At 43.9% G+C, this 26,416-nt stretch overlaps 1 protein-coding gene across 1 annotated transcript in view; it reads left to right on the forward strand.

Annotated features, from left to right (window-relative positions):
• The window catches only part of col19a1 (collagen, type XIX, alpha 1), a gene marked incomplete at its 3' end in the record, with an annotated part of 238,354 nt that overhangs the window by 11,205 nt on the left and 200,733 nt on the right, over positions 1-26,416 (forward strand). Inside the window, exons 3-7 of the mRNA XM_083775052.1 lie at positions 2,883-2,957; positions 3,742-3,841; positions 22,360-22,483; positions 23,958-24,154; positions 24,894-24,975. Of these exons, the coding sequence (XP_083631178.1) occupies positions 2,883-2,957; positions 3,742-3,841; positions 22,360-22,483; positions 23,958-24,154; positions 24,894-24,975 (578 nt within the window). The remainder of the gene's footprint in view (positions 1-2,882; positions 2,958-3,741; positions 3,842-22,359; positions 22,484-23,957; positions 24,155-24,893; positions 24,976-26,416) is intronic.

The raw sequence follows: 26,416 nt of genomic DNA on the forward strand, positions 1-26,416 counted from the left end.
CGGATGTTTCTTAACGGTCGGCTAACCGGTTAACCGGTTAACCCCTGACATCCCTAATATAAACTCAATTGGGCCGTGTTTGGGCCAGCGAAGCCGGATGGGTACTGTGATCCTTGTCGGTGTGTTGGCGGCTCCTGTCAGTAGGGTGCGTTGAACGTCCTCTCAGTGGGGGCTCCTCACTGGCAGGTCAACCAATAGAGAACAACAGCAGTGGTGGCATAGATTTGTGTTGGTGGTGTTTTTTCCCCCTCTTTATCACCACCTGATGAAGGCCGTTCACGGCCGAAACGTTGTGTCTTATTTATGGTGTATTGAATAAAAAGCAAACACCTTGGAGCAAACCTGTGTGCGGACTCTCCTCTCTTCACTGTACTTACCTTAGTCCAGCTCCAGACAGGAACTGGATGTGTGCTAGCCACCTACCTTTTTATACTAGTTTTGTCCCCCTCTCCCTGGTTCCATAAGGATGTCCACATGTCTTCTCTCCCTGGTTCCATAAGGATATGTCCACATGTCTTCTCGTCAAGTAAGATGTAAACATTGAGAACTGTTCTGACGTGAGGGGAGGGGAGAGATGGCTATCAGATCAGAACACATTGTAATGAATAATAATACCGTCGATCCAGAGTCAAAGATAGTAGAGAGATGGTGTGCTGCAGTGACAGTGTACACACCAGCGCCACTGACAAGCAAACCTACCAACTACAGACTGGCAGCCAAGTAGCCTAGCATCCTACTAGCCTACATGTAGGCAGCAAGATGGCGCCCAAATAAGCCAAAATCCTTTTATGTAGGGTCCCTGTTCATAACTATATTTTCGTATGGGAATTTTGGAACGCAGACATAAATATGCTCGCTAAGATCGTATCTGCGGCGTTTGACAGCTTTTTTTTGTTTGAGTTATTCTGAATTCGTGAACTATAAGTACCTATACATCCCGCTGCGAATATCTCCTGTGGCGCGGAAGCCGTTAAGTATTTTTAATCTATGTTTGACCGATTTGGTCGCTTTGATTCTTCTTGTTTGTTTACCGTTTATTGTACCGCCTCCCGGTGTGCGGTTGGCTTGTGCGGCTACGTCCTTGCCTCTGATCTGCTCTGTCATAGCTATAGCGCCACTAGCTAGCCAGATAGGCGGTACAATGAGGTGTCAATAAACAAGGAAGGAAGAGAAGAATCAAAGCGACCAAATCGGTCAAACATAGATTAAAAATACTTAACGGCTTCCGCGCCACAGGAGATATTCGCAGCGGCATGTATAGGTACTTATACTTCACAGATTAAGAAACCCTCACACGAAAAAAAGTCGTCAAAGAGCGCAGACAGGCCGTAAACACGTTGTTTATGTTTTATGTATGTCCGCGTACCAGGTGGCAGGATACTGCTGGAACAGGACCCCATGGTCTGTGTCGTCAAAAAGTCAGAAACTTCAGTACCATTGGGTTCTGCTTGGAGGGCTACACTATGCCCTCCCCCGGCCTATAGTCACCAATGTACACAGTTTTTAACAAATATCATTAAAAAAAGTTTTTTTATTATTATTTATTTTATTTATTTTTTGAGTGGTGCAACCACTCCTTTACGGATCTCTGTGTGTGGGTGTAAATGAGTCCGTTTGATGAGGGCTAGGTGCACAGAAAAATGACATACCAAAGATTTCCATCGTTGCCAAAGATTTATTTCTTCAAAGGTTTCCAAAAATAATGTTCAAAATAATTTCGCAGGGAAATACTTCTTTCACAAAAATAAAATATAACTTCCCAAAAAAATGAAAATAACAAACTTAAATAACATTCAAGCACCCAGTCTGGACATTACCAGTCCTAACACTGTCCTAGGGCAGAGCTTCCCGCATTGTGCCCCTTCTCCCCCTCTCTCACACTGGACTGACTAAACCATCTGTCTAGAGACAGGTTTCCCCAAAGTATTCACTTGCACAACTAGTGAACATGTAACACAGAAAACATTTCCAAACCTTTACAGTATACTTGTCAATCCTAAAGTAATTAACAAACCAGGTTTTAAACAACCCGTCTCGTTGCAATCATACTAAATAGTATGTATTGCCAGACACATGCACCCCTGCAACATGGTGCAACCCAATTTGAATCCTCCACCTATAAAAGGAGCAGTGGATGCAGTGGTGACTCTTTTGTGTAACTTTGACCAGGAAATGAGGATGGTGTGAGTAGGGTGTGTTTGACAATATAGTAATGATAACTTAAAACTGTTTGACTTTGAAAGGAATAAAAGTATGTTTGACCAACCAATTGTCTCTGTCCAAATTATGAAATGAAATGAATGAATATATGCATATAAAACTGTAGAACAAGTCAAGATCAACTGATTGATAACTTAGCCGGCATGCATAGTTAGCAAACTGTTTGATAATGACTGAATACAGACATGTGGGAATGTTGAGTATGAAATGAGGTTATGCCAAACAGAAAATGAAAAACAATGCAACATGTGTGTGGCTCAAGAGGAAAAGTGAGAAAGTGGCTGGCTGACTGGCTTGGTGGGTGAGTCTGAGCACGAAAACAGCACGGTTGTTTTTCACCACCTGTGCGCAACCTAACACACACACACACACACACACACACGCACATTATTAACTGTATATATGGTGATTTCGGGTGTGCCAGTACAGTACAGTACAGTAGAGGGTACAGTAGAGGACCACCACACGGTAACTCTGTCATTTCTCAACCGTTTCGGACCCTGGGTGCGTTCCTGTTGGTCTACATAATAGGTAGTTAAACAACTAGTCGACTAGTAAACTAGACAACTAGTCAACTAGTCAAAATCACTAGAAGTGAAAGCCCTATAGGTTCCACTGCATTGTCATTCAAACTTTGAAAAACATATGTCTCTGTTTTGCAGATAATTCATGTCCAGCATTGACAGTAGAGGACCGCCGTTTCTCCAGTAGTTTAGATCGTCCATTACAACTGACTGGTAAGTGTGATCTCTTCATTCATGTTAATATATTATAGTTCACTTTGGAATACTGCACATGCCAGACAGTGTCAATCTCACGTCGGTTCGTGCTTTTAGCTGTCACTTTTTCATCACCTTGTTTGACCTACCATGACTGTAAAAAAATATGGACAAAGCGTTCTCCGGGTCTGATATGGACGTAAGATGAAGTCAGTCCTTGAATTGTAAATCGCCATCTTTCTAGATCCGTTTGGGTCCAGCTGGCCCATTGGCTGGCCCAGACAACAAGGCGGGACTTCCCCCCTTCTTCTCCGTTGGTTTTCATTTTGACTCGAGCGGGGGGTGGATCCCGATCATAGACTGTAACGGTAGCCACGCCCCTCAGAACATACTCGACTTTATGGTAATTATTTTTTATAAATGGGACCATAATTTACCAAAAAGAATATTATGACATTAGAAATGAGACTTTAAACTAGTGACTGGAAGCAGAAAGTATTCATGACCATGTTTATTAAGGTAATACAGTCTAGGTGAAGTTGGGCCCAAATACATGGGCCTCTATGGAGCTATGGGGTATTTTGGGCCCAATGACAGCGCCACAACAGGCCATAATATGAACTTTCAGGAAGTCAGGATTTCCTACTGGCTTCAGACACTATTGGCTTCACTGCCCCCCCTGGGGTGTTCAAGGCCTTTGCAATATTCTTCATGTATGTAAATATGCATTCATTGTACATAATGATAAGACTGCCTTTGTTCTTCTCTTACATCTTCTGACATCTTGTAATCTTGGTTACAGGTTTTGATCTCACAGAAAAGTTTCTTCTCAGAAAGGGAACACACACAGAAGACAGGGAATCTTTTCGTCTGGGAAGCAGCCCGCTCATTAAGCCAACAGAGTGAGTTTGTGTGTGTGTGTGTGTGTGTGTGTGTGTGTGTGTGTGTGTGTGTGTGTGTGTGTGTGTGTGTGTGTGTGTGTGTGTGTGTGTGTGTGTGTGTGTGTGTGTGTGTGTGTGTGTGTGTGTGTGTGTGTGTGTGTGTGTGTGTGTGTGTGTGTGTGTGTGTGTTTGGTACTACTTATTATTGTGTACAGCAGCTTCTGCGTGCATACAGATGCTACAGCCAGATTATTTATCATGTTGTGGATATCTCATAAAGTATGCCTGACAGTCTCCCAATGAGTAATTCCCGTGCATGCTATTTCAGAATTGCTACTGTTCTTCTGCAAGCTGGATGTGATGTACGTATGCAGCTGTTGTAGAAACAGGGAGGCATTCCATGATGAGGGTTAGGGACAATCAAAGAAGACGCTTCAGTGTTTGCCCACAAATTGGATTGCCCAAATCTTCCTGCTGTGCCCACATGATGCAGTTAGAGCAGTGATTACTAATCCAATTGTAGTTTAACATAAAACCAGCCCCCGCTGGGGCTCTCTGATCCTACAATACTAAAATAACACTGAGCAATCTACTCACAAACTCTGCAATCTTGCCGGTGATTCATGACGGTTGGCCATGATGTAACGTGGATATACCAATGCTTAGAGAAGTTCCATCTGCTTTTGGCTGATAAGGGCAAGCTGTGAGCCATTAGACGGGGAATAATTGGGGATAGAATTAATACACTGTGAATTATACTGATTCTGAGAGTTTTGTAAAAAATGGAAGGATTATGAGCCAAACGCCAAACCAGAATAATGAGGCAGAGATATTAACAATATGCTACAGCCATGGTTCTCACACATTTTCAAGTTATTTGGCTGCAACCCCTATTTCGAAATACTTTGTGCCATAAGAGAAGATTTGTGTTTTTCCAAAAAAAACATTTTCTACGCGGCCCTCACTCCTGCTTCGCCCCGCCGATCCCTCTGTCTGTGTCCCTTTTATGCCCATATATGGAGGTTCCTGATGTCATTATGGTTTATAGTTATAGCTTATGGGGTTTGTTTATGTTTTGTTTATGTCTGAGTCATAGTGACGTGACTGTGGAGTGTGGTCCTGCCCAGTGGTGTCATGGTGATCTTTTCTCTGGTGCCACGGAACGCCACGCACATGCACACGCACGCACGCATGGCGGCATGCACACAGAACAGCTGCGTAGCCTAAGCCTATTGTCAAATAGTGTATGAGAGTTTTAGACACACAAACACAAAAGTAGACTTAAAATAGTCGGACAAACATCTTTAATGCAAACTAGCGAAACTAAAAAGTTTGCTTTGGACGAATGAATCTGTTCTTCTTCGATGGAGGAGGAGGCATTCTTCTTGTGTGCAGAACGCCACACAGCAGCAGTAGCCTACTGCTGCAAGTGTGCTTGCTTACCGTATCTCAAACCCTCACCGTAACTAGTGATCGACCGATATGGTTTTTGGCCGATATTTCCGATCACCGATTTAGTGGACAAATCAAAAAGCCGATAGCCAATATTATGAGCCGATTATTTAAGCTCTGGGCAGCTATACATTTCCTTACAACCGTACTCTACCGGATTTTCAATGAAAGTGGTTGTTTCACCATGTTTGCGCATTTATGAGAAATATAATAATCGGACGTTTATTTTCTCGATTATTTGTCTTTAGCACCGATACCGATATTAATTAAAATCATGAATATCGAAGCGTCTTTGGTGCGTCTTCTCTTGAATTTAGGGGGACGCGTTCTCTTGGAGTATACCGTTCTGTCCCTGTGTGTGCACGACTGCACGTCACAAAATGACTGGTACCACGCTGTGGTACTGTGTTCTACGAGCATGACACCGCTGGTCCTGCCTATATGGGCGTCTCAGGTTTGTTTATGGTTATGTCCCGAGTGTCCCCAGCCCCCCTCCCTCCCATTAGCCAATTTTAATATTGAAAGCAATGTAAAAAGAAATATAGCAGATCTACAAGCTCACGGTGCATGATTTTGTAGAATTTTGATCACCTACGTTAGAATAGTTATGATATATTATCCCGACCCACAGGTTGAGAACCACTGACTTAACCCATTCTGACCGGGCACCCATTTTGGTGTTGGCATCATGTCGTGCTTTAGCTATTTAAAAATAGCAGATCTACAAGCTCATATCGCGCCACCGAGTGGCGCGATACGAGCTTGTAGGTCTGCTATTTTTTGAAAAATCGAAGAACGACTGACATTTTTTTAGAATCTGATCTCAGGTCAGAATGGGTTAATCAGACCAGTGCGTGTCCAGTGGAAACCTCGTATGAATCTGATCTCAGGTCAGAATGGGTTAAGCAGTACATTCTTTATAAGCCCGTCACCTGGAACAGTGATATGACAACCTTGATCTAATGATCTGTGATATACAGTGTTATATCCCATTCTGACCGGGCACCCATTTTGGTGTCAGCATCATGTTATGCTTTAGCTATTGAAAAATAGCAGATCTACAAGCTCATATCGCGCCACCGAGTGGCGCGATACGAGCTTGTAGGTCTGCTATTTTTGAAAAATCAAAGAGCGACTGACATTTTTAGAATCTGATCTCAGGTCAGAATGGGTTCATCAGACCAGTGTGTGTCCAGTGGAAACCTCGTATGAATCTGATTTCAGGTCAGAATGGGATATACTACTGAAGGTTGTTCTAGGGCAGGCCATGTTGTTTCCATAAACCATAAAAAGCAGAAAAAAGGATGGCAGTGCGCCAGTGCCAGAGACTCGTATAGAAGCAGCTCTATTGGAAAAACAGAAGGTTCTTCAGTCCAGAATCTGCTTTATTGTCCCATCACAGGTTTACAAGGTAAAAGGAGCGGGTGAAATGTGTTGCCGTGCATAGTTCCCAATGCCATCGTATTGTCTTTTCCATACCAAAAAAAAGTGAGTTGCGGCCGGGGGTGCAAGTAAGGAGATCAAACGAGAAAGCCAGAATCAAAAAAAATATATGTACATATTTACACATAGTAGCTGAGACAAGATAGAGGTCAGTGCGTTGTACTGTACATGGCGGTCTCCTCCCGTCTATAAGTGCAGAAGTATCCTTTGAGCAATGCACTGAAACCCTAAACTGCTCCGAATGTGCAGGTTGGTACTTTGCATGATTTAGTCCACCGTCGGTGTGTGAATGTCAAGGTTCAACTAAGGTTTCTTTATTTTGTCTCCCAAGGGAGAAATTGGTCTTGGACCCCAAGGACCCGCCCTGCAGCACACAGATACAGATACAATACACAATACAAGACTGTACAGTGACCCGTACAACATTAAAAAACCACACACCAACTAGCCTCGGTACCAGGCTTTCATTTTTGTTGGTGCAAAAATTGAAAGCCTGGAGGAACGCATTGGCCGCTCTGGTCTAAAAGTGGGAGTCAACCCTTCCGGGTGGGCGTCGCTCCAAATGATGTGACGTAGCGCTGCACTAGGGGGGAGAGGAGGGGCCGGGGGTGACGGACAGATCGATGAGATCCAATCAGGGCGTGCGCAAATCTGAGCCGCGACCCGCCCCTCTAGACCAGAAACCTAACACGTTAGTTCAGGCTACACACCAACATACCTAGTGCAAAAGAGGAGGAACATCACCTCATAACTGTCGACCTCTACCCTGTCTGCCCTCTGCAAGGACTCTGTTATGGAGTGTGATTGACAGAGGGACAAAGGAATGCTTGTACCTATTGTAATGTGTGTGTGAATGGGTGAAAGTACAGCAATGCAAATGGTAGATGAGTGCATCGGATAAAAAGCAGAAAAGGTGCTATTATATAAACGCACCATTTACAACAATACTTAGCCAATTCCTCTGGGGACAAGGAGGATGTTAGTCTAGTAATCATTCCTCTGGGGACAAGGAGGATGTTAGTCTAGTAATCATTCCTCTGGGGACAAGGAGGATGTTAGTCTAGTAATCATTCCTCTGGGGACAAGGAGGATGTTAGTCTAGTAATCATTCCTCTGGGGACAAGGAGGATGTTAGTCTAGTGATCATTCCTCTGGGGACAAGGAGGATGTTAGTCTAGTGATCATTCCTCTGGGGACAAGGAGGATGTTAGTCTAGTAATCATTCCTCTGGGGACAAGGAGGATGTTAGTCTAGTAATCATTCCTCTGGGGACAAGGAGGATGTTAGTCTAGTAATCACTCCTCTGGGGACAATGAGGATGTTAGTCTAGTAATCATTCCTCTGGGGACAAGGAGGATGTTAGTCTAGTAGTCATTACTCTGGGGACAAGGAGGATGTTAGTCTAGTAATCATTCCTCTGGGGACAAGGAGGATGTTAGTCTAGTAATCATTCCTCTGGGGACAAGGGGGATGTTAGTCTAATCGTGTAACACGCACAACTGTTAAATGCAGTTCTCTGCTCCGGTTAGTGGAGTAATCTCTGGGTCGGATGATTAGTGATTTATTTCCCTATTCACTCAAGCCAGTCCCAGAAGTCTGGTACGGCCCCTATACCTACTCCATATACCGCTGTCTGTCTGTCTGTCTGTCTGTCTGTCTGTCTGTCTGTCTGTCTGTCTGTCTGTCTGTCTGTCTGTCTGTCTGTCTGTCTGTCTGTCTGTCTGTCTGTCTGTCTGTCTGTCTGTCTGTCTGGCCCACATGTCCAAGGAGCTGTTGGTACTCAAAGGACACTGCTGACGGCAAGGCGATTATAGTGGAGAGAGGGTAGAGAGAGAGAGAGAGAGAGAGAGAGAGAGAGAGTGCGATCCCCCTCATATCCAATTATCTGAGTGCTTTAACAGACGATATTGCATGTCAACTGGGGGAGGGAGCAGGAAGGCCAAGTGCCTGCAGAGAGAGAGGGGCCCCTCTCTGCCCCTCTTCCACAGCCTCTGAAACATCTCTCACTTTACTCTGACGATGTACGTCGAGATGCTCCACTTTCTGCATCTGGCTAATGTTCTGTCACCTCCATGGCACAATGTGTATTAGGACACCGTTCTCCGAGAGGCCTACCGTACACTCGGCCTCGGAACTTGTTTCAGTCTGGAAGTGAAGTGTACCCGGGAGACGTTTCATTGGAAACGTCTTCCGTTTATTACGGCGATAAATTTGTTTTTATCCCGGCGTCTATTCCTACATATTTTTGGGCCACATTTAACCTTGCATTACCTTGTGTGTGTCTCGACGTTATCAAGATCCCATGCAGATAATGATTATTTGTCTGCGTTGTATTTACTATTTACACGCAGTATTATTAAAACATTTATCTCTGAGATCCGCGTAAATCTGTTTTACGCTTTGCAGAAATTACAAATGTGTTCTTCTCATTTTGATTTCACATCAGCATGATGTTATTGTTAAAATAATATCCAATTTGCAGTACCCAATGGATTGTTTATCATTGGCAGCAGAACAGTGGCTTCTCCATTCCTTCCACTGGAAAGGCGTTAGCGAGTAAACCACATGCATGGGTAAATGGTAAATGGTGCATTTATATAGCGCCTTTATCCAAGGCGCTTTACATAGATTGTGCATTACATTCACCCATTCACACACACACACATTCATACACCGATGGCAGCGGAAACCATGCAAGGTACCAACTAGCACATCGGGAGCAATTTTGGGTTCAGTCTTGCCCAAGGACACTTCGACATGTAGACAGGAGGAGCCGGGATTCGAACCGCCGACCCATGGATCATTGGACGACCTGCTCTACCTCCTGAGCCACAGTCGCCTTACATTGTTCTCTTGTGATTTGTGTTTCACAAGGATTAAAATACACAACATGATGATGGAGTTGAACACACGTCAACACAAATTACTTTGAAAGTATTTTAACCACTTAGGCCCTAGTCTAGGAACATTGGCCTCAGATCCTGTGCAGCAGCAGGGGCGTGGCCCAGTTGCGTTGCGTTTCAAATGAAATGCGAATCAAAAGACAGGGGCGGGTTCCACATGGAGTGGGCGCTACATCTAAATAAGACGGAATTAGGGAAACAATTGCTCCTTGAGCGGTGGTGGCCTACTACAATTCAATTTGGAATTGGATTCCCTTCGGACTGTTTTCATGGTATGCACAGACAGTGCTTCAGACCGGAAAGGGGAGTGTCCGCTCAGATTCTGAGCGCAACGTACTTCCCTCACGGTCCTTTTTCCCCAGAAGTCTTTCTCGCCCACCTAGTGGCGAAAAATAAAACTTCTGGGAACTCAGATTAGACTGCAGTCACATTCAGTCAAATCTTATTCAAATCAGATTTATTTCTCAAATCTGTGATCTTTTGGCCAAACCACACTGCATTTGCAAGTGACCACATCGGATCTGTCACAGATCTGTGTGTTCAGACTGGCAGCCAATCAGATATGTGCCACATCCAGATTGGAATCTGATTTGTTTAAATAAGTCTAAAGACAAACAAGTCACATGGAATCCGAATTAGATGAAGTTACTGAGTTCAGACTGAGTCGGATCTCCTGAAATCAGATTTGAAACCACCTCTGAATGTGGCTCAAATCACATTTGTGTAAGAATCTGATTCCATGTAACTGCGTTTAGACTTTGGTTTCGGTTTATAGTTTGGCCTTAAACAAATACAGTATACTATAAACCCAAACCCCCTCAGACCATGGATAACACTCCTTGCCAATTAGCTGAACAAGTTTTACTGCAGATTTGAAAAACAGTCTGGCCCCTCTGCTATCGACACCCTCACTAAAAAGGCCCAGAAGAGACCGTTTTTTCTGAGACAGCTGAGAAAATTCCACCTCCCAAGTCCCGGAAAAGATGCGCTGTGATTGGCCAGTAATCACTTGAATGGCAGCGTGACGTAACGTGCTTTCCACACTTCCGGCCAGTACCACCTTCCCTCAGTGTAAATTCTTCCGCTCCTCCTTCAACAAACCAGCTCAGTGGCCTTGTGGTTAGAGTGTTCGCCCTGAGACTGGGAGGTTGGGGGTTCGATCCCCGGCCGGGTCATACCAAAGACTGTAAAAATGGGACCCAATGCCTCCCTGCTTGACACTCAGCATCAAGGGTTGGATTGGGGGTAAAGTCCCTGCGACACTGCACAATATATCGTTATCGTATCGGTATCGAGGTATGAACATGCACAATATCAGTATCGCAAAAAGGCAACGGTATCGTGATATAGATATATCGTCGACATATCGATATATCGTCCACTTCTAAAGCCAGCCCTCTGTTTTAGCCTGTGCCCCTCGGAAAATAAACCATCACTCCGTTTGTCCCTCTGTCCTGTTGTAGCCTGGCTCCAGCCCTGAATCGCTAGCCACGCCCATTAAGAAAATATGTTGCTGCACGATATATCGTATCGTATCGATATCGAGATATCTGCCATATATATCGTGATATATATTATATCGTATCGTATCGATATCGAGATATCTGCCATATATATCGTGATATGAATTTTTGTCCATATCGTGCAGCCCTACGACATACTAGCGTCATGTCCAGGGGGTGTACTTGTACATCAAGCTGCCTCACGCTACAGAAACAGGAGATAGGCTCCTGCCCTATGGGCCTCATGGCTACAGAAACAGGAGATAGGCTCCTGCCCCTATGGGCCTCATGGCTACAGAAACAGGAGATAGGCTCCTGCCCCTATGGGCCTCATGGCTACAGAAACAGGAGATAGGCTCCTGCCCCTATGGGCCTCATGGCTACAGAAACAGGAGATAGGCTCCTGCCCTATGGGCCTCATGGCTACAGAAACAGGAGATAGGCTCCTGCCCCTATGGGCCTCATGGCTACAGAAACAGGAGATAGGCTCCTGCCCTATGGGCCTCATGGCTACAGAAACAGGAGATAGGCTCCTGCCCTATGGGCCCCATGGCTACAGAAACAGGAGATAGGCTCCTGCCCTATGGGCCTCATGGCTACAGAAACAGGAGATAGGCTCCTGCCCTATGGGCCTCATGGCTACAGAAACAGGAGATAGGCTCCTGCCCCTATGGGCCTCATGGCTACAGAAACAGGAGATAGGCTCCTGCCCTATGGGCCTCATGGCTACAGAAACAGGAGATAGGCTCCTGCCCTATGGGCCTCATGGCTACAGAAACAGGACATAGGCTCCTGCCCCTATGGGCCTCATGGCTACAGAAACAGGAGATAGGCTCCTGCCCTATGGGCCCCATGGCTACAGAAACAGGAGATAGGCTCCTGCCCCACGGCTACAGAAACAGGAGATAGGCTCCTGCCCTATGGGCCCCATGGCTACAGAAACAGGAGATAGGCTCCTGCCCTATGGGCCCCATGGCTACAGAAACAGGAGATAGGCTCCTGCCCTGTGGGCCCCATGGCTACAGAAACAGGAGATAGGCTCCTGCCCTATGGGCCTCATGGCTACAGAAACAGGAAATAGGCTCCTGCCCTATGGGCCCCATGGCTACAGAAACAGGAGATAGGCTCCTGCCCCATGGCTACAGAAACAGGAGATAGGCTCCTGCCCTATGGGCCCCATGGCTACAGAAACAGGAGATAGGCTCCTGCCCTATGGGCCCCATGGCTACAGAAACAGGAGATAGGCTCCTGCCCCATGGCTACAGAAACAGGAGATAGGCTCCTGCCCTATGGGCCCCATGGCTACAGAAACAGGAGATAGGCTCCTGCCCTATGGGCCCCATGGCTACAGAAACAGGAGATAGGCTCCTGCCCTGTGGGCCCCATGGCTACAGAAACAGGAGATAGGCTCCTGCCCCTATGTGCCCCATGGCTACAGAAACAGGAGATAGGCTCCTGCCCCTATGGGCCTCATGGCTACAGAAACAGGAAATAGGCTCCTGCCCCTATGGGCCCCATGGCTACAGAAACAGGAGATAGGCTCCTGCCCCTATGGGCCCCATGGCTACAGAAACAGGAGATAGGCTCCTGCCCCTATGGGCCCCATGGCTCGGCAAGGCTACTTACCTCCTTCAACACACGTCGCTCCAACCTACTGCAGCGGCCAATGAGGCATGTATTTTTGAGGGGTGCGAGCCCCTCCTATACACAGGTTTAATGTTTGTCTTTAGTTCAATGTTTGGGTTGTAAACGCATTGACAATTAAGGGAGAATTTACATCATGTGTCATTTACGTCATATTGTCCTTTTTATTGTTAATGGCGTTTAATGTTTGCACCGTTTGTTTTACATCACGGCCTGGGTGTGATAATCAATCAACATGAGATAGACTTTAATATATTAGCGCCCCTCACTTCACATGGGTGTGATTTAAAATATATATATCTATGGGTGATACGATCAGCAGAGAGGGTGATTAGCTGCCCTTGGCCCACCTTGAGCCCCTCTTTAAGGCCTATTCATAGTCTGGATTTTCGGTGGTGAGGTGACCACCTGAAATAACGTTGAGCGGTGGTGAGTAAAAACAGAGAGAAGGGCTGGAGCGGTGGCGGTGGTTTGCTCTTCACCGCGGCTCGTGATGTTGTAGTTTGGTGGTCACCTAACTAGGGCTGCACGATATGGACAAAAATTCATATCACGATATATATGGCAGATATCTCGATATCGATACGATACGATATAATATATATCACGATATATATGGCAGATATCTTGATATCGATACGATACGATATATCGTGCAGCAACATATTTTCTTAATGGGCGTGGCTAGCGATTCAGGGCTGGAGCCAGGCTACAACAGGACAGAGGGACAAACGGAGTGATGGTTTATTTCTAGAGGGGCACAGGCTAAAACAGAGGGCTGGCTTTAGAAGTGGACGATATATCGATATGTCGACGATATATCTATATCGCAATACCGTTGCCTTTTTGCGATACTGATATTGTGCATGTTCATACCTCGATACCGATACGATAACGATATATTGTGCAGCCCTACACCTAACCACCGAAAATCCAGACTATGTATGAGGAGGGCCAGGAAGACCATGGCTGACCCCTCACACCCAGGCCCCGCTCCCCTCAGGCAGGAGGTTGCCTTCCCTAAAGACTGTGAAGGCCTGACAGACACTAAAACAGCTTTACGGGCTCCTCAATGCTGCTGGTGTCCCGCCCTGACCCCCTTCTATCCTCCCTCCACCCCCTCTCCACTCAGAGTGATAATTATGGACTATTTATTCATTATTCATTGCACTCATGTTGTTTTCGCATTATGTTCTTGTCCTGTTTTGCACTTGTCCTAATGATGTAACTGCACTACTCTGCTGTCCCACCAAAGTTAAACTAAATGTCCTAATTATGTTTACATGTCATGGATTCAGATTCAGATTCAGATACCTTTATTTGCCATTTGTGTATACAGACTATACACACATAAGAATATGCTTTGACATAACATGAGTGCATTCAATTATTTTTTCACAAATAAACAGACATATAAAGACAACACCGTGCAGGGAAATAAATATAAAGTGTAGGGTTATACAGTAGTTCATAGTGCATTAAATGTTGCCGGTGTTTAAAGTGCCGGTGTCACTAGGAGGCAGGGGTGGAAGAAAGGGAAGCCAGAGTCATTGAGCAGCCGGCAGCTGAGGGGAAAAAACTTTGTCTGTGGCGGGCTTTATTCGTAGCCTTCATGGCAATAAAGGCTTCTGATTCTGACTTATTTAATGAATCTGATTCCAATCTGGATGTGGCACAGATCTGATTCAGGCTGGAATTCACTGCCAGTGTAATTAAATGGGGCCTTAGACGCAACTTCATTGATCAGAGTCCTCAAAGGCCCCTTTTCCACCGGTTGGTTCCCAATGAGAACCGGTTCAGTTCTTTTTGGTTTTTAGTCCATGAGCCAGAGCTCCAAAATTGAAACGTTGAAACTGAGTGGGAAAAACCATATCTATATTAGATTATTATCACCATGAAATTTCCCCAATTGAGTACGTACACGAAGACAATGATTTATTGTATTACAAATTTTACATATTTAAATATGCAAATGAGCCATTATGTAGAAAAATATGCAAAATAGTCGAAAATATGATAAAGCTACTACTGTGGAAGGGTTATCATGTATTAATTTACTTGTATTGATCCTATAAACAATTTAATATAGGGTATAGTTTTCCCACCAATTTTGGAGCTCTGGCTCATGGACTAAAATCCTAAAAGAATTAAAGAACTGAACCGGTTCCCATTGGGAACCAGCCGGTGGAAAAGGGGTCAAAGGGTCTACTCCATACTGAACTAGGCCCCCTCATTTCATCCTCTTTACATCAAATCTCAATGCCGAAAATAGCCAATCTACAAGTTCAAAACGTGCTCGCAACGCAATGCGTTTTGAACTGGTAGATTGGCTACAGAATAGGGATGCTATAGGGCAGGGGTATTCAACTGGCGGACCGCGGTCCGCGACCGGACCGCGGACCACCTCTTTGCGGACCACCAAAAAAAAAAAAAAAAAAAAAAAAAAAAAACTTTTTTTTTTTAAGTTAATAATTTAAATAACATCAGATGGTATACATTTCTCATGTGAAATTGCTGCAAAGGCCCCCAAAATGTCCCCCAAGGGCCCCCAAAATTCTGGCGCGCGCTACGCGCCAGAAGTTCCACTCCGGGCCTGCACTCTGCACCCCATTATTAGTTGGGTGGAAGGGGATCTGATTTGTATAAGCTTGGCTTGACCATACTAAACGGGCATAGAGCCCCGCTCTCCGATGGACGCCGCGCATGGGACCGGACCTCTGTCTTATTCAAAAAAATATTTGTGGACCTTCATCATTTCTAGTTGAGGACCCCTGCTATAGGGTTTAACCCATTCTGACCTGAGATCAGATTCATAACGAGGTTTCCCCTGGACACACACTGGTCTGATGAACCCATTCTGACCTGAGATCAGATTCTAGAAATGTCAGTCGCTCTTCGATTCTTCAAAAATAGCAGACCTACAAGCTCGTATCGCGCCACTCGGTGGCGCGATATGAGCTTGTAGATCTGCTATTTTTCAATAGCTAAAGCACAACATGATGCCGACACCAAAATGGGTGCCCGTTCAGAATGGTTTAAATCGTTACTTTCTGTTGGTGTTGTTGTTATGCGTGGATTAGGAATGGAGCAGTCATTCACAACAACACGCCATGTCTCTGAGCACCATCCGATGTGCTCCACAGTGACGGGATTACAATGCATTGTGGACGCAGTTATTTTGTAATACTGCAGCATAAGCTCAAAGTCAGAAAGTACATTGTCTAAGTGATAACCGTTAGTACGAGGCGTAAAGGGAGCGTTTGGATTGAGCAAATTCTGCTGAGGCAGTGGAGTGTGCGACACTTTGGGTGTTATTTGTTTCTCCATCTGTGGCTTTAAAGGTGTATTAGTGCTGCATCAGGAGATTAGTGTTGTGTTGGGGCTTTACTGCACGCAAACGTATCTGACTTAGTATTCTCCCCACTGTGCAACCCCACTTATACATCTCTGGAAACGGAAGTCTGAAAGTGCTTGCAACTTTTTAGTTAGTTTTCCTTCTTATCATGCACGTTCATAGGCCAGTGTGTCTTTTTCCTCATTAAAAACACATTTGTATCGGTCCAGACTTAAGCTGCATTACGCTAAACTAGGAGTTGATATGCTGGCGGTTGGTAGCATCATGCATTAGGGATGGCATCAATCCCATGCAAAAGGAGCGGCATCATGCATGGGTGTTAGACAGTAGCAGCATATAATAGGTACTAATGAATAAACAGTAAAAAGTGTATGTACAGTGACGATTAAGTGCATGGTCATCTCGACCGACACCGATATTGCGATACAAGTTTACACTAGAAGTGTTTACCTCGGGCGGCGGTGGCTCAGGGGTAGAGTGACCGGATGGAAACCGAAAGGTTCCCAGTTCGAACCCTGTGGGCTCCCCCAGAGTTAGTGTCGAAGTGTCCTTGAGCAAGACACTGAACCCCTAATTTCCCCCGGCATCGGTGTGTGAACGTGTGTGTGAATGGGTGAACGTAATGCACAATCTCTGTAACACGCCTTGGATCAAGGCGATATATAAATGCACCATTTACCATTTACCTCACACCTGTTATACAGTAGCTGTGATTCTGGGTGCAGGTGCAGACTTCTAAAGACAAGTACAGTACATTCTTATTACCCGATGTATCGGGCCTACTGATGCACAGATCGGCTTTTTTTTTCGAATAGAAGAAACTGTATCAAATCGATCTTAACTTGTTGATGTATATATTGTAAGTAAAACGTAAGTATTGAGTTTGAGCTTGAGTAATTGTACTTAGTTACTACTTACATATTACACCACTGTCACTGTCGCTTACAGTATGTAAGGGCAGATTTCGTCAGGCGTTGAAATGTCCAGATCTCTGTGATTTCTCTAGGTCATATTTCAACTTCTTGCGTAATACTTTGCAATGCATTGTGAGCTTGTGGACATGCAATTTTTTAGGGGACACCAAGTTGGAAGTGGTTAAGTGTGCCTGTGGGTTGTATAAATATTTAACCAATTAAAAGTATTAAGAGGAGCTTGTGACTAAATTAACTACTACTTAAAGGTTTTATGACATTCATTTTCATTTATTTTTCTTTTTCTTTTTTCTTTTAGGTTTTATGACCTCAATTACACCCAAAAAACCTGAACTTTGAACATTCAGTGGATTTTCTGTGGTATCAAGTTTTCTTTGGGGTTTGGAAGCCTTTTGAGCTACAATGAAAACAGGCAACACAGTGAAAACAGTGACATCTGCTGGCAAATCCCATTTACATGATTCGCAGGGTCATACATCACTTACTGCCAGCAAATCAGAGCACCTGTTTGAGCCAGAAAACCCCAGATCACAGAAAATCTACTGAATGTTTAAAGTTCATGTTTTTTGGGTGCAATTGAGATTAGAAAACCTAAAAAAAACAAGAACAATTCCAAAACCTTTTTTTTAATGTCACAATCCCTTTAACTACTATGGATCCGTTTCAGGGTGACATCGATGATAGCATTAGTTGGTCATGCTTTTTGATAATAGAAGAAGATGCTCTGCTAACAAGGCTGGTTTTGCTTTGGTATGTACAGTTGTACACTGGAGGAATATGTTCACAATTTTGTGTAAAAACCTCGGTGGAAACCTAGTATGTACTATTTTTCAGGAAAAGGAACGAAAACGGTCAGAAATAGTGACATGATCTTATATTACGATATAAGACAAAAAACTTCACCGTTGCTAGGTCCAAGGCACTCAGGTATTTGTGCCTTGTGGGGAATATTCTGTACAGTATAATTGATATCATTGCTATGATGTTAATGGAGGTGATTGTACTGTTAATTGAATCTCCACTGCATTGGAAGTGGTTGCACTTTAGATAGTGTTAGATACAGTAATAACCTTAGATTACTTTAGCGAGGTCCAATCTAAGTTATGTCGTACAATGATGAACCTAAATTAGGTAGGCTGCATATTCCTTCTAAAAAACTCTATTTCTGTTTTATTTCTTTTCCATTTTGTTTTGGCTGAGTTAACTTAACTTACACCCATTTTGGTGTCGGCATCATGTTATGCTTTAGCTATTTAAAAATAGCAGATCTACAAGCTCATATCGCGCCACCGAGTGGCGCGATACGAGCTTGTAGGTCTGCTATTTTTTGAAAAATCGAAGAACGACTCATCAGACCAGTGTGTGTCCGGCGGAAACCTCGTATGAATCTGATCTCAGGTCAGAATGGGTTAAGTTGAAACTATCTTGGATTCAGATCTATGGCATTCAGAATGTCAGCTAAACTACCATGAGTTAAGTGCACTGAGTGGGAGTTTGTTCTGTTTGCAAAAAAGTCAGGAAAAAACGGTGTTCAAAACAAAATCCACCTGCCAATCGTGTTGTGTTTTTTTTAGGCAGGGATAGTTGTCAAGACAGGGTCAAGAACTTTGCCCCACCCCCTCACCCCCCCCCCCCCCCCCCCCCCCCAGAGATCAAGCATGGCACACTGTGTTTTGAAATGAGAGCATACTTGTTTTTGAACTCTGTGAACGTTGCTGTGTGAGTCCAGGAGCCTACCATAGCACAGCACATATTTATAGCATTCTGAACGGGAACCCATTTTAGTGTCAGCATCATGTTATGCTTTAGCTATTTAAAAAATAGCAGATCTACAAGCTCATATCGCGCCACCGAGTGGCGCGATACGAGCTTGTAGGTCTGCTATTTTTGAAAAATCGAAGAGTGACTGACATTTTTAGAATCTGATCTCAGGTCAGAATGGGTTCATCAGGACCAGTGTGTGTCCGGCGGAAACCTTGTATGAATCTGATCTCAGGTCAGAATGGGTTATAGCATCCGTAAAAATGCCTCTGCAGGATTATATCCATTCAAACTTATTAGGATCTTTCAGTTACTACTCAGCCCCTTGGAGATGTCCTTTAAAATAGAATAAAAAAAATCGTACATTTTATTTCTCTGCACTTATTATTTATGAGGTTGTGTTAACACATTTATTTGCCTGATGTTGTTATATGCATAGACGGCTCGGAAATGTTTTTTTTTTAAGTTGAATCTTTTACATGAATCATTTTAACAAATAGTGTTGCCTCTCTTCCTATTGGACCTGCTGGCTGAAATAGCCATTTAGACCCTTGGGGCTACAAATAGCCTCCTCCGGTTCTCTGCTTTTCATAAAAGCATTTGATTTGTCAGGAGCTTTAACTTGGTGTATTTATCATCGTGGGGTTCTGTGTACCTTTTTTTCTTTTCTACCGGTTTCAAATAATTCAAGACACATACAATCTAGGAGGATATCAAGCTCCACGAGAACAGGGGATGATCTATTGGGAACAAAACTCATTTCCCAACTGTCTGAGGGCTCTCTCTCTCTGTGTCTCTCTCTCTGTCTCTGTTTCTCTCTCTCTCTGTGTCTCTCTCTCTCTCTCTCTCTCTCTGTGTATCTCTCTCTGTCTCTCTGTCTCTGTGTATCTCTCTCTCTCTCTCTCTCTCTCTCTCTCTCTCTGTCTCTCTGTCTCTCTCTCTCTCTCTCTCTCTCTCTCTCTGTCTCTCTGTCTCTCTCTCTGTCTCTGTCTCTGTATCTGTCTGTCTCTCTCTGTCTCTCTCTGTCTCTCTCTGTCTCTCTCTGTCTCTCTCTGTCTCTCGTCTCTCGTCTCTCTCTGTCTCTCTCTCTGTCTCTGTCTCTCTCTGTCTCTCTCTCTCTGTCTCTGTCTCTCTCTGTCTCTCTCTCTCTCTCTCTGTCTCTGTCTCTGTCTCTGTCTCTGTCTCTGTCTCTGTCTCTGTCTCTGTCTCTGTCTCTCTGTCTCTCTCTGTCTCTCTCTGTCTCTCTCTGTCTCTCTCTCTCTCTCTCTGTCTCTGTCTCTGTCTCTGTCTCTCTCTGTCTCTGTCTCTGTCTCTGTCTCTGTCTCTGTCTCTCTCTGTCTCTCTCTGTCTCTCGTCTCTCTCTGTCTCTCTCTGTCTCTCTCTCTCTATCTCTCTCTCTCTCTCTCTCTCTCTCTCTCTCTCTCTCTCTCTCTCTCTCTCTCTCTCTCTCTCTTTTCTCCTTCCCCCAGTACAGGCAGTGCATTGGCTTCTCCGTGACCATATCATTATTATTATTTTTACTGAACTTGATTTATTATGTTTATGGTGCTTCACTTTTGGCAGCTAAAAGCTTTAATGTAATATCATCGGAATCTTAAGTTCCAGCCAATTAAACTCTCTTTTTTTGAAAAGTAAAAAGTAGAAAAGTCTTGCAGCAGAAGTATGAAAGGATCATCAGTTAAGTACCCATACCCCTGGGGTGCTGGCGAGAGGACCTTTCTATGTGGGGTTTGCATGTTCTCCCCGTGTCCCCTGTGGTAGGCACACAGCAGGCAGTAATCCTGGTCTCTATACTGCCTGATGGAGGGGAAAGGGACTGGTGGGATTAACGTGTTCCTTCCACGTCCAACCGGTGACACTCCCCTCTGTCAGGTGAAAAGCAGTGGCTTGATTTAGATTTTAGATTTGATTTGATTTAGATTCTTTTTAAGGATCCCCATTAGCTGGTGCCATAGCAACAGCTAGTCTTCCTGGAGTCCACATAAGAATAAACATTACAGTAGACATACAATTACAAATACACATTTTGTTAAAAAGTCAGTATTCAATTTACATTAATTCGGATGAAATACAAATAAAGATTACTAAGATTACAAGTGAGAGAGTGAAAAAAAAAAAAAAAAAAAAACACACAACACTTCACTGTATCAAATGGATTTTAGATGCTTTTTAACCCATTCTGAACGGGCACCCATTTTGGTGTCAGCATCATGTTATGCTTTATCTATTGAAAAATAGCAGATCTACAAGCTCATATCGCGCCACCGAGTGGCGCGATACGAGCTTGTAGGTCTGCTATTTTTGAAAAATCGAAGAGCGACTGACATTTCTAGAATCTGATCTCAGGTCAGAATGGGTTCATCAGACCAGTGTGTGTCCGGCGGAAACCTCGTATGAATCTGATCTCAGGTCAGAATGGGTTAAACGTTAATTTACTGTAAATGCAACCGAGGTTTCGAGGCAGGTTATTCCAAAGTGACAATGATCTATAAATAGGACTCCTCATGCATAGAAGGAAGCATGAGGTCAGTCTGTTGCTCTCCCCAGGTTGGCAGAGGGGGTGTAGCACCCATAGACTGTAAATAATTTGGACAAAGCGTTCCCCGGGTCTAACATGGCCGTAAAATGAAGCCTGTTATTCCTGCACTGTAAGTCGCCATCTTTCTAGATCCGTTTGGGCCCAGCTGGCCATTGGCTGGCTCCGTTTGGGCCCAGCTGGCCATTGGCTGCCCAGACAACGAGGCGAGACTCCCCCCCCTTCTTCTCCCATAATTTTCCAAAAAGAATATTATGACATTAGAAATGAGACTTTAAACTAGTGACTGGAAGCAGAAAGTATTCATGACCATGTTTATTAAGGTAATACAGTCTAGGTGAAGTTGGGCCCAAATACATGGACTTCTATGGGGCTATGGGTTTTTTTGGGTCCAGTGACAGCGCCACAACAGGCCATTATATGAACTTTCAGGAGTTTCAGGCTTCACAAAATATCTGTCTGACTGACCCCCTGGTAGCACCCAGGATTAGATAATTGAAAAAATGGGTTGCAAAATCGTGGGATGAAAAAAAAGAAGGAAGTATTGGGTTGAGACTGAAGGGGTTAATGAGAGTCTGTTGCACTTCTATAATAAAGTTGATGTATGCAAATTCTTGAGGTATACGGTGGAAAATTGATTTTGCACCCATTACTATTACGATGCTAAAGAGGTTGGTATGAAATTAATGACGTTCGATGGAATCACCTTTGTCATTAAATCAAATGTTTATTTATGTGTGTGTCTTTGTTGCGGAATCATGAAATGCTTTATCGATTCATTGAAGGTTGATTGGCTTGTTTATTGTTCAGACACTAAAAGCTACCCAACAAAGCTTATTGCTGATGTTGCTATGGGGATATATAAATGCTCACTCTTAATGTACAACTTGAATTTATTCAGTGCACTATAGGCTATATTGAATTCACGTTTATAATGAGATTAACATTTAAATGTAGTCATTTTTGTGACACTGCGATTTGATCCTTTGATTCCTTTTTCTTTTTCCCCAGATTAGTTTTTCCAAATGGAATTTCAACGGAATACTCCCTGGTGGCCACCTTCCGCCTGAGAAGGACCACGAAGAAAGACAGATGGTTCCTTTGGCAGATATTCGACCACTCGGGAGGTACTCAGGTGGGCTTACAGAACACTTTAACCACTTAAGCCCTGGATACTGTCTTTGTGGAGGGAAGGCACCGGAGCAGTCTAGGACAATAACCCATTCTGAACGGGCGCACCCATTTTGGTGTCAGCATCATGTCGTGCTTTAGCTATTGAAAAATAGCAGATCTACAAGCTCATATCGCGCCACCGAGTGGCGCGATACGAGCTTGTAGGTCTGCTATTTTTTTTTTTTATCGAAGAACGACTGACATTTTTAGAATCTCAGGTCTCAGGTCAGAATGGGTTCATCAGACCAGTGTGTGTCCAGTGGAAACCTCGTATGAATCTGATCTCAGGTCAGAATGGGATAAAGACTTTATTTACAGGGTGCAGGCAATTAATGATGACGTTTCGATGTCAATGCATCATCTTGAGGACCAGAGGGGGTATAGGCCCTTCAATTAGCCGATGTCACACAGCCAGCAATAATGAATAGAATATATACATCTTTTTTTACACGTGGAGAACTCAAGTGGAGGGTTCTCTCCAATAGTGAACTATGACCTGCAATTTAGGCTATAAATAATTCAATTAATGGCAAATGAATGGCAAATAACAACATTAGAAAGAGTTAAAAGCATATAGGTTAAATTCACAAATGCATATTTCTAGATTTTTAATGCATTTTTAAGACCAACTTGGGTTTAGGAATAGACATGCTTAAAGATGGAGTGCCGTGATCCCCCCCTAGGATGAAGATTATTTTCAAAAAACTGTACAAAAATGATGTTTTTATATGGCCACACATTATGCCTTGCCAACAGCTGTTGTATGATAATGGGGGAGGGTTTAGGGTTATGATGATGTAACTAAAGTGGTGTATTTTGATTGGTTCTTTTTTTACTCAAAGGCTTTCAGCTTTCAGGAAGAAACCAAAAAAATACACAGGGAAGAATTTGAATATTATAACCACAACTGTGGGTCTATTATGATGAAGTAGAGTGTAACTCCATAGACGGTGACATATAAAAAAAAAATTTAAATCAAAATAAAATCACGACACTCTTTCTTTTTCTTTTTTCTTTTAGGTTTTATGACACTTTTTCTTTTTTCTTTTAGGTTTTATGACCTCAATTACACCCAAAAAACCTGAACTTTGAACATTCAGTGGATTTTCTGTGGTCTGAAGTTTTCTTTGGGGTTTTTTGGGCCTTTTGAGCTACAATGAAAACACAGTGAAACAGTGACATCTGCTGGCAAATCCCATTGACATATATGGGATTTGCAGTAAGTGAGGTCACTTACTGCTGGCAAATCAGAGCACCTGTTTGAGCCAGAAAACCCCAGATCACAGAAAATCTACTGAATGTTAAAAGTTCATGTTTTTTTGGGTGCAATTGAGATTAGAAAACCTAAAAAAAACCAAGAACAATTCCAAAACCTTTTTTTTAATGTCACAATCCCTTTAATAAGTCTTCTCCTCCTCCTCCCTGGCGTCCTCTAGGTGTCCTTCGTGGTGGACGGTGCCAAGAAGACGGTGGAGTTCTCCGCCCACGGCCTCCACGTGAAGAACGGCCTCCACGTCACCTTCAAGAGCCGCGAGCTCCACGTGCTGTTCGACCGCCAGTGGCACAAGCTGGGCCTGTCCGTCCAGAGCAACATGGTGTCCATCTACGTGGACTGTGAGCTGGTGGAGCGCAGGTAGGCCTGTCGTCACACCATTAAGCCATTCTGACCTGAGATCAGATTATACGAGGTTTTCCACTGGACACACACTGGTCTGATGAACCCATTCTGACCTGAGATCAGATTCTAAAAAAATGTCAGTCGCTCTTCGATTATTCAAAAAATAGCAGACCTACAAGCTCGTATCGCGCCACTCGGTGGCGCGATATGAGCTTGTAGATCTGCTATTTTTCAATAGCTAAAGCATGACATGATGCTGACACCAAAATGGGTGCCCGGTCAGAATGGGTTAAACCCCACACACACCGTCTGCGAACGCCGCACGTCAAAACAGCCGCCGCCTCCGTTATTTTCAATGAACCTATCCCACACCGGCGGCGTCCGACGCGCGTTCACGCTTCGCCTGACGCTCCGATATGCCACTGTTCTATTTTCCAGGCGTTGCAGCGTCGCTGCGCACCCGGTGTGTGTCGGGGCTTTACATCTAGGTTGACGATTAATTGTTACAAAAAAATAATTGTGATTTACAATTTAAATGTGTTTTTTTGCGTTGGAAATGGGAACATTATGCATAGAATTTACAATTTCTGTAATATACCAAGAAATTACTGCCATTTTTTATAAATTATTTTTTTATTTATGAAGGTTTTTCAACATGCACATGATTATGACGATTATGACAAAATAATTGCTATCTATCTCAAATAACTGCGATTAGACGATGTATGTAATAATTTAATAACTGTAAACGCAGGCTGACCGAGGAGAGGGACGGCATGGACCCCACCGGACGTACCCTCATCACCACCAGGGTGGAGGACGGGCGGCCTGTCGACGTAAGTCTGTGTGGCTTTCGTCCTTTAACAGATTCTATACATAGGACGTCTGAGAACGTCATAAGGATCCCGAAATATTATATTAGTACTATTGACGTGTGAGGACGTCCTAGCGACGTCCCAGCGACGCGGGTGAGATAAGAATATTCCGAATTTTTCCTATTTTTTTTTGGGGCATTTCGCTTTTCGCTTGCCGTATGCTAACGCTCAGTGCAACTATTAGCTTGTCATTGACTCCCATGTTAGCGCGGCGGAAAGAATGACTCGTATCTCCTAATCCAGGGCGCTCTCCGTGGTGATGAATGGATCGATATGCTGGCGCTTCAATTCTGCTCCTCATCCGTCTCTCCCGCAAAATATGAACTCTTTTTGGAGCGTAAAAAAATATATTAAGATGATCGGGGATCTGAGGTCTCTTTGTAAAGTCAACTTTTTTAGGAAAGTGTTTCCGGTTCATGGCTTTCAAAGTAAAAGCGATCAGACAACTCTGGCACCCCGGAGCTTATTTTTTGATGCAGTTCCTGTACTAAATGTGTTTAAAGGCCTATTCATACTCCAGTTTTAGGTGATAAGGTGTCTGGTGACCACGTCACGCCGCGGTGGTAAGCGACTCACCGATATCTATAAGCAAATCTATAAGCTCTTTGAGTGAGTTTATGATATTATCTGTTTTTTTGGCCAAGAGATTTCGTTGTGAATTTAGGGTAGACCCTCGGTGTGGTCCTATAGTACAGTGGTGTATGACAATTCAGTTAAAGCATAGCGTTGTTTTTCACAGCAGTGTCAGTCTAGTTTTTGTTGACTAAATATCATGATTTTAGTTGGCTAAATCTACAGTTTATTGTCTCCACCAGGCCAAAGGCATGTGTGTCCGTCCGTCCGTGTGTGTCCCCGTGCGCAGCTAATCTCCGGCACCGTTAACCTGGTCGATGCCAAATTTTGCACACACATTCCCTGGATGCCAACGATGAACCTCTGCCCCAAAATTTCCAGAACGGCCTGTTATAGCGCCACCAGGAGGCCGCTTTGTGCAAAACAAGTTTTTGCACAGTACACCTACAGATTTTGTCCAAACATCGCGCAAATTGGTACACAGTCTCTCTAGTTTAAATAATAATTCAGATTGTATTAATATTAACTCTACTACATACTTTCTTATGCTTACTCAAGTAATTATTTACAAACACTCCTATCCTCCTGGTGGAGACCTGTGCCCAGAAGGGCACTTTTTCTAGTCTTGCAATGGCGTCTGACACAACGTCTGATTTTACACTTGGTTGCACACTGAAAATAGCCTTGTTTTGGTCGAGGGAATCATAACACTGAGTTGAAGAGAAGAGAACAAGATGACACATTATCAGTGCCATGATGCGACAGGTTCACAGACACAGTTTATTACACACAGGGAATACTTATAGTGTTGGACACATGACGTGACCAG

This window comes from Protomyctophum parallelum (assembly GCF_964188405.1).
Source record: "Protomyctophum parallelum genome assembly, chromosome: 10".
Classification (NCBI taxonomy): domain Eukaryota; kingdom Metazoa; phylum Chordata; class Actinopteri; order Myctophiformes; family Myctophidae; genus Protomyctophum; species Protomyctophum parallelum.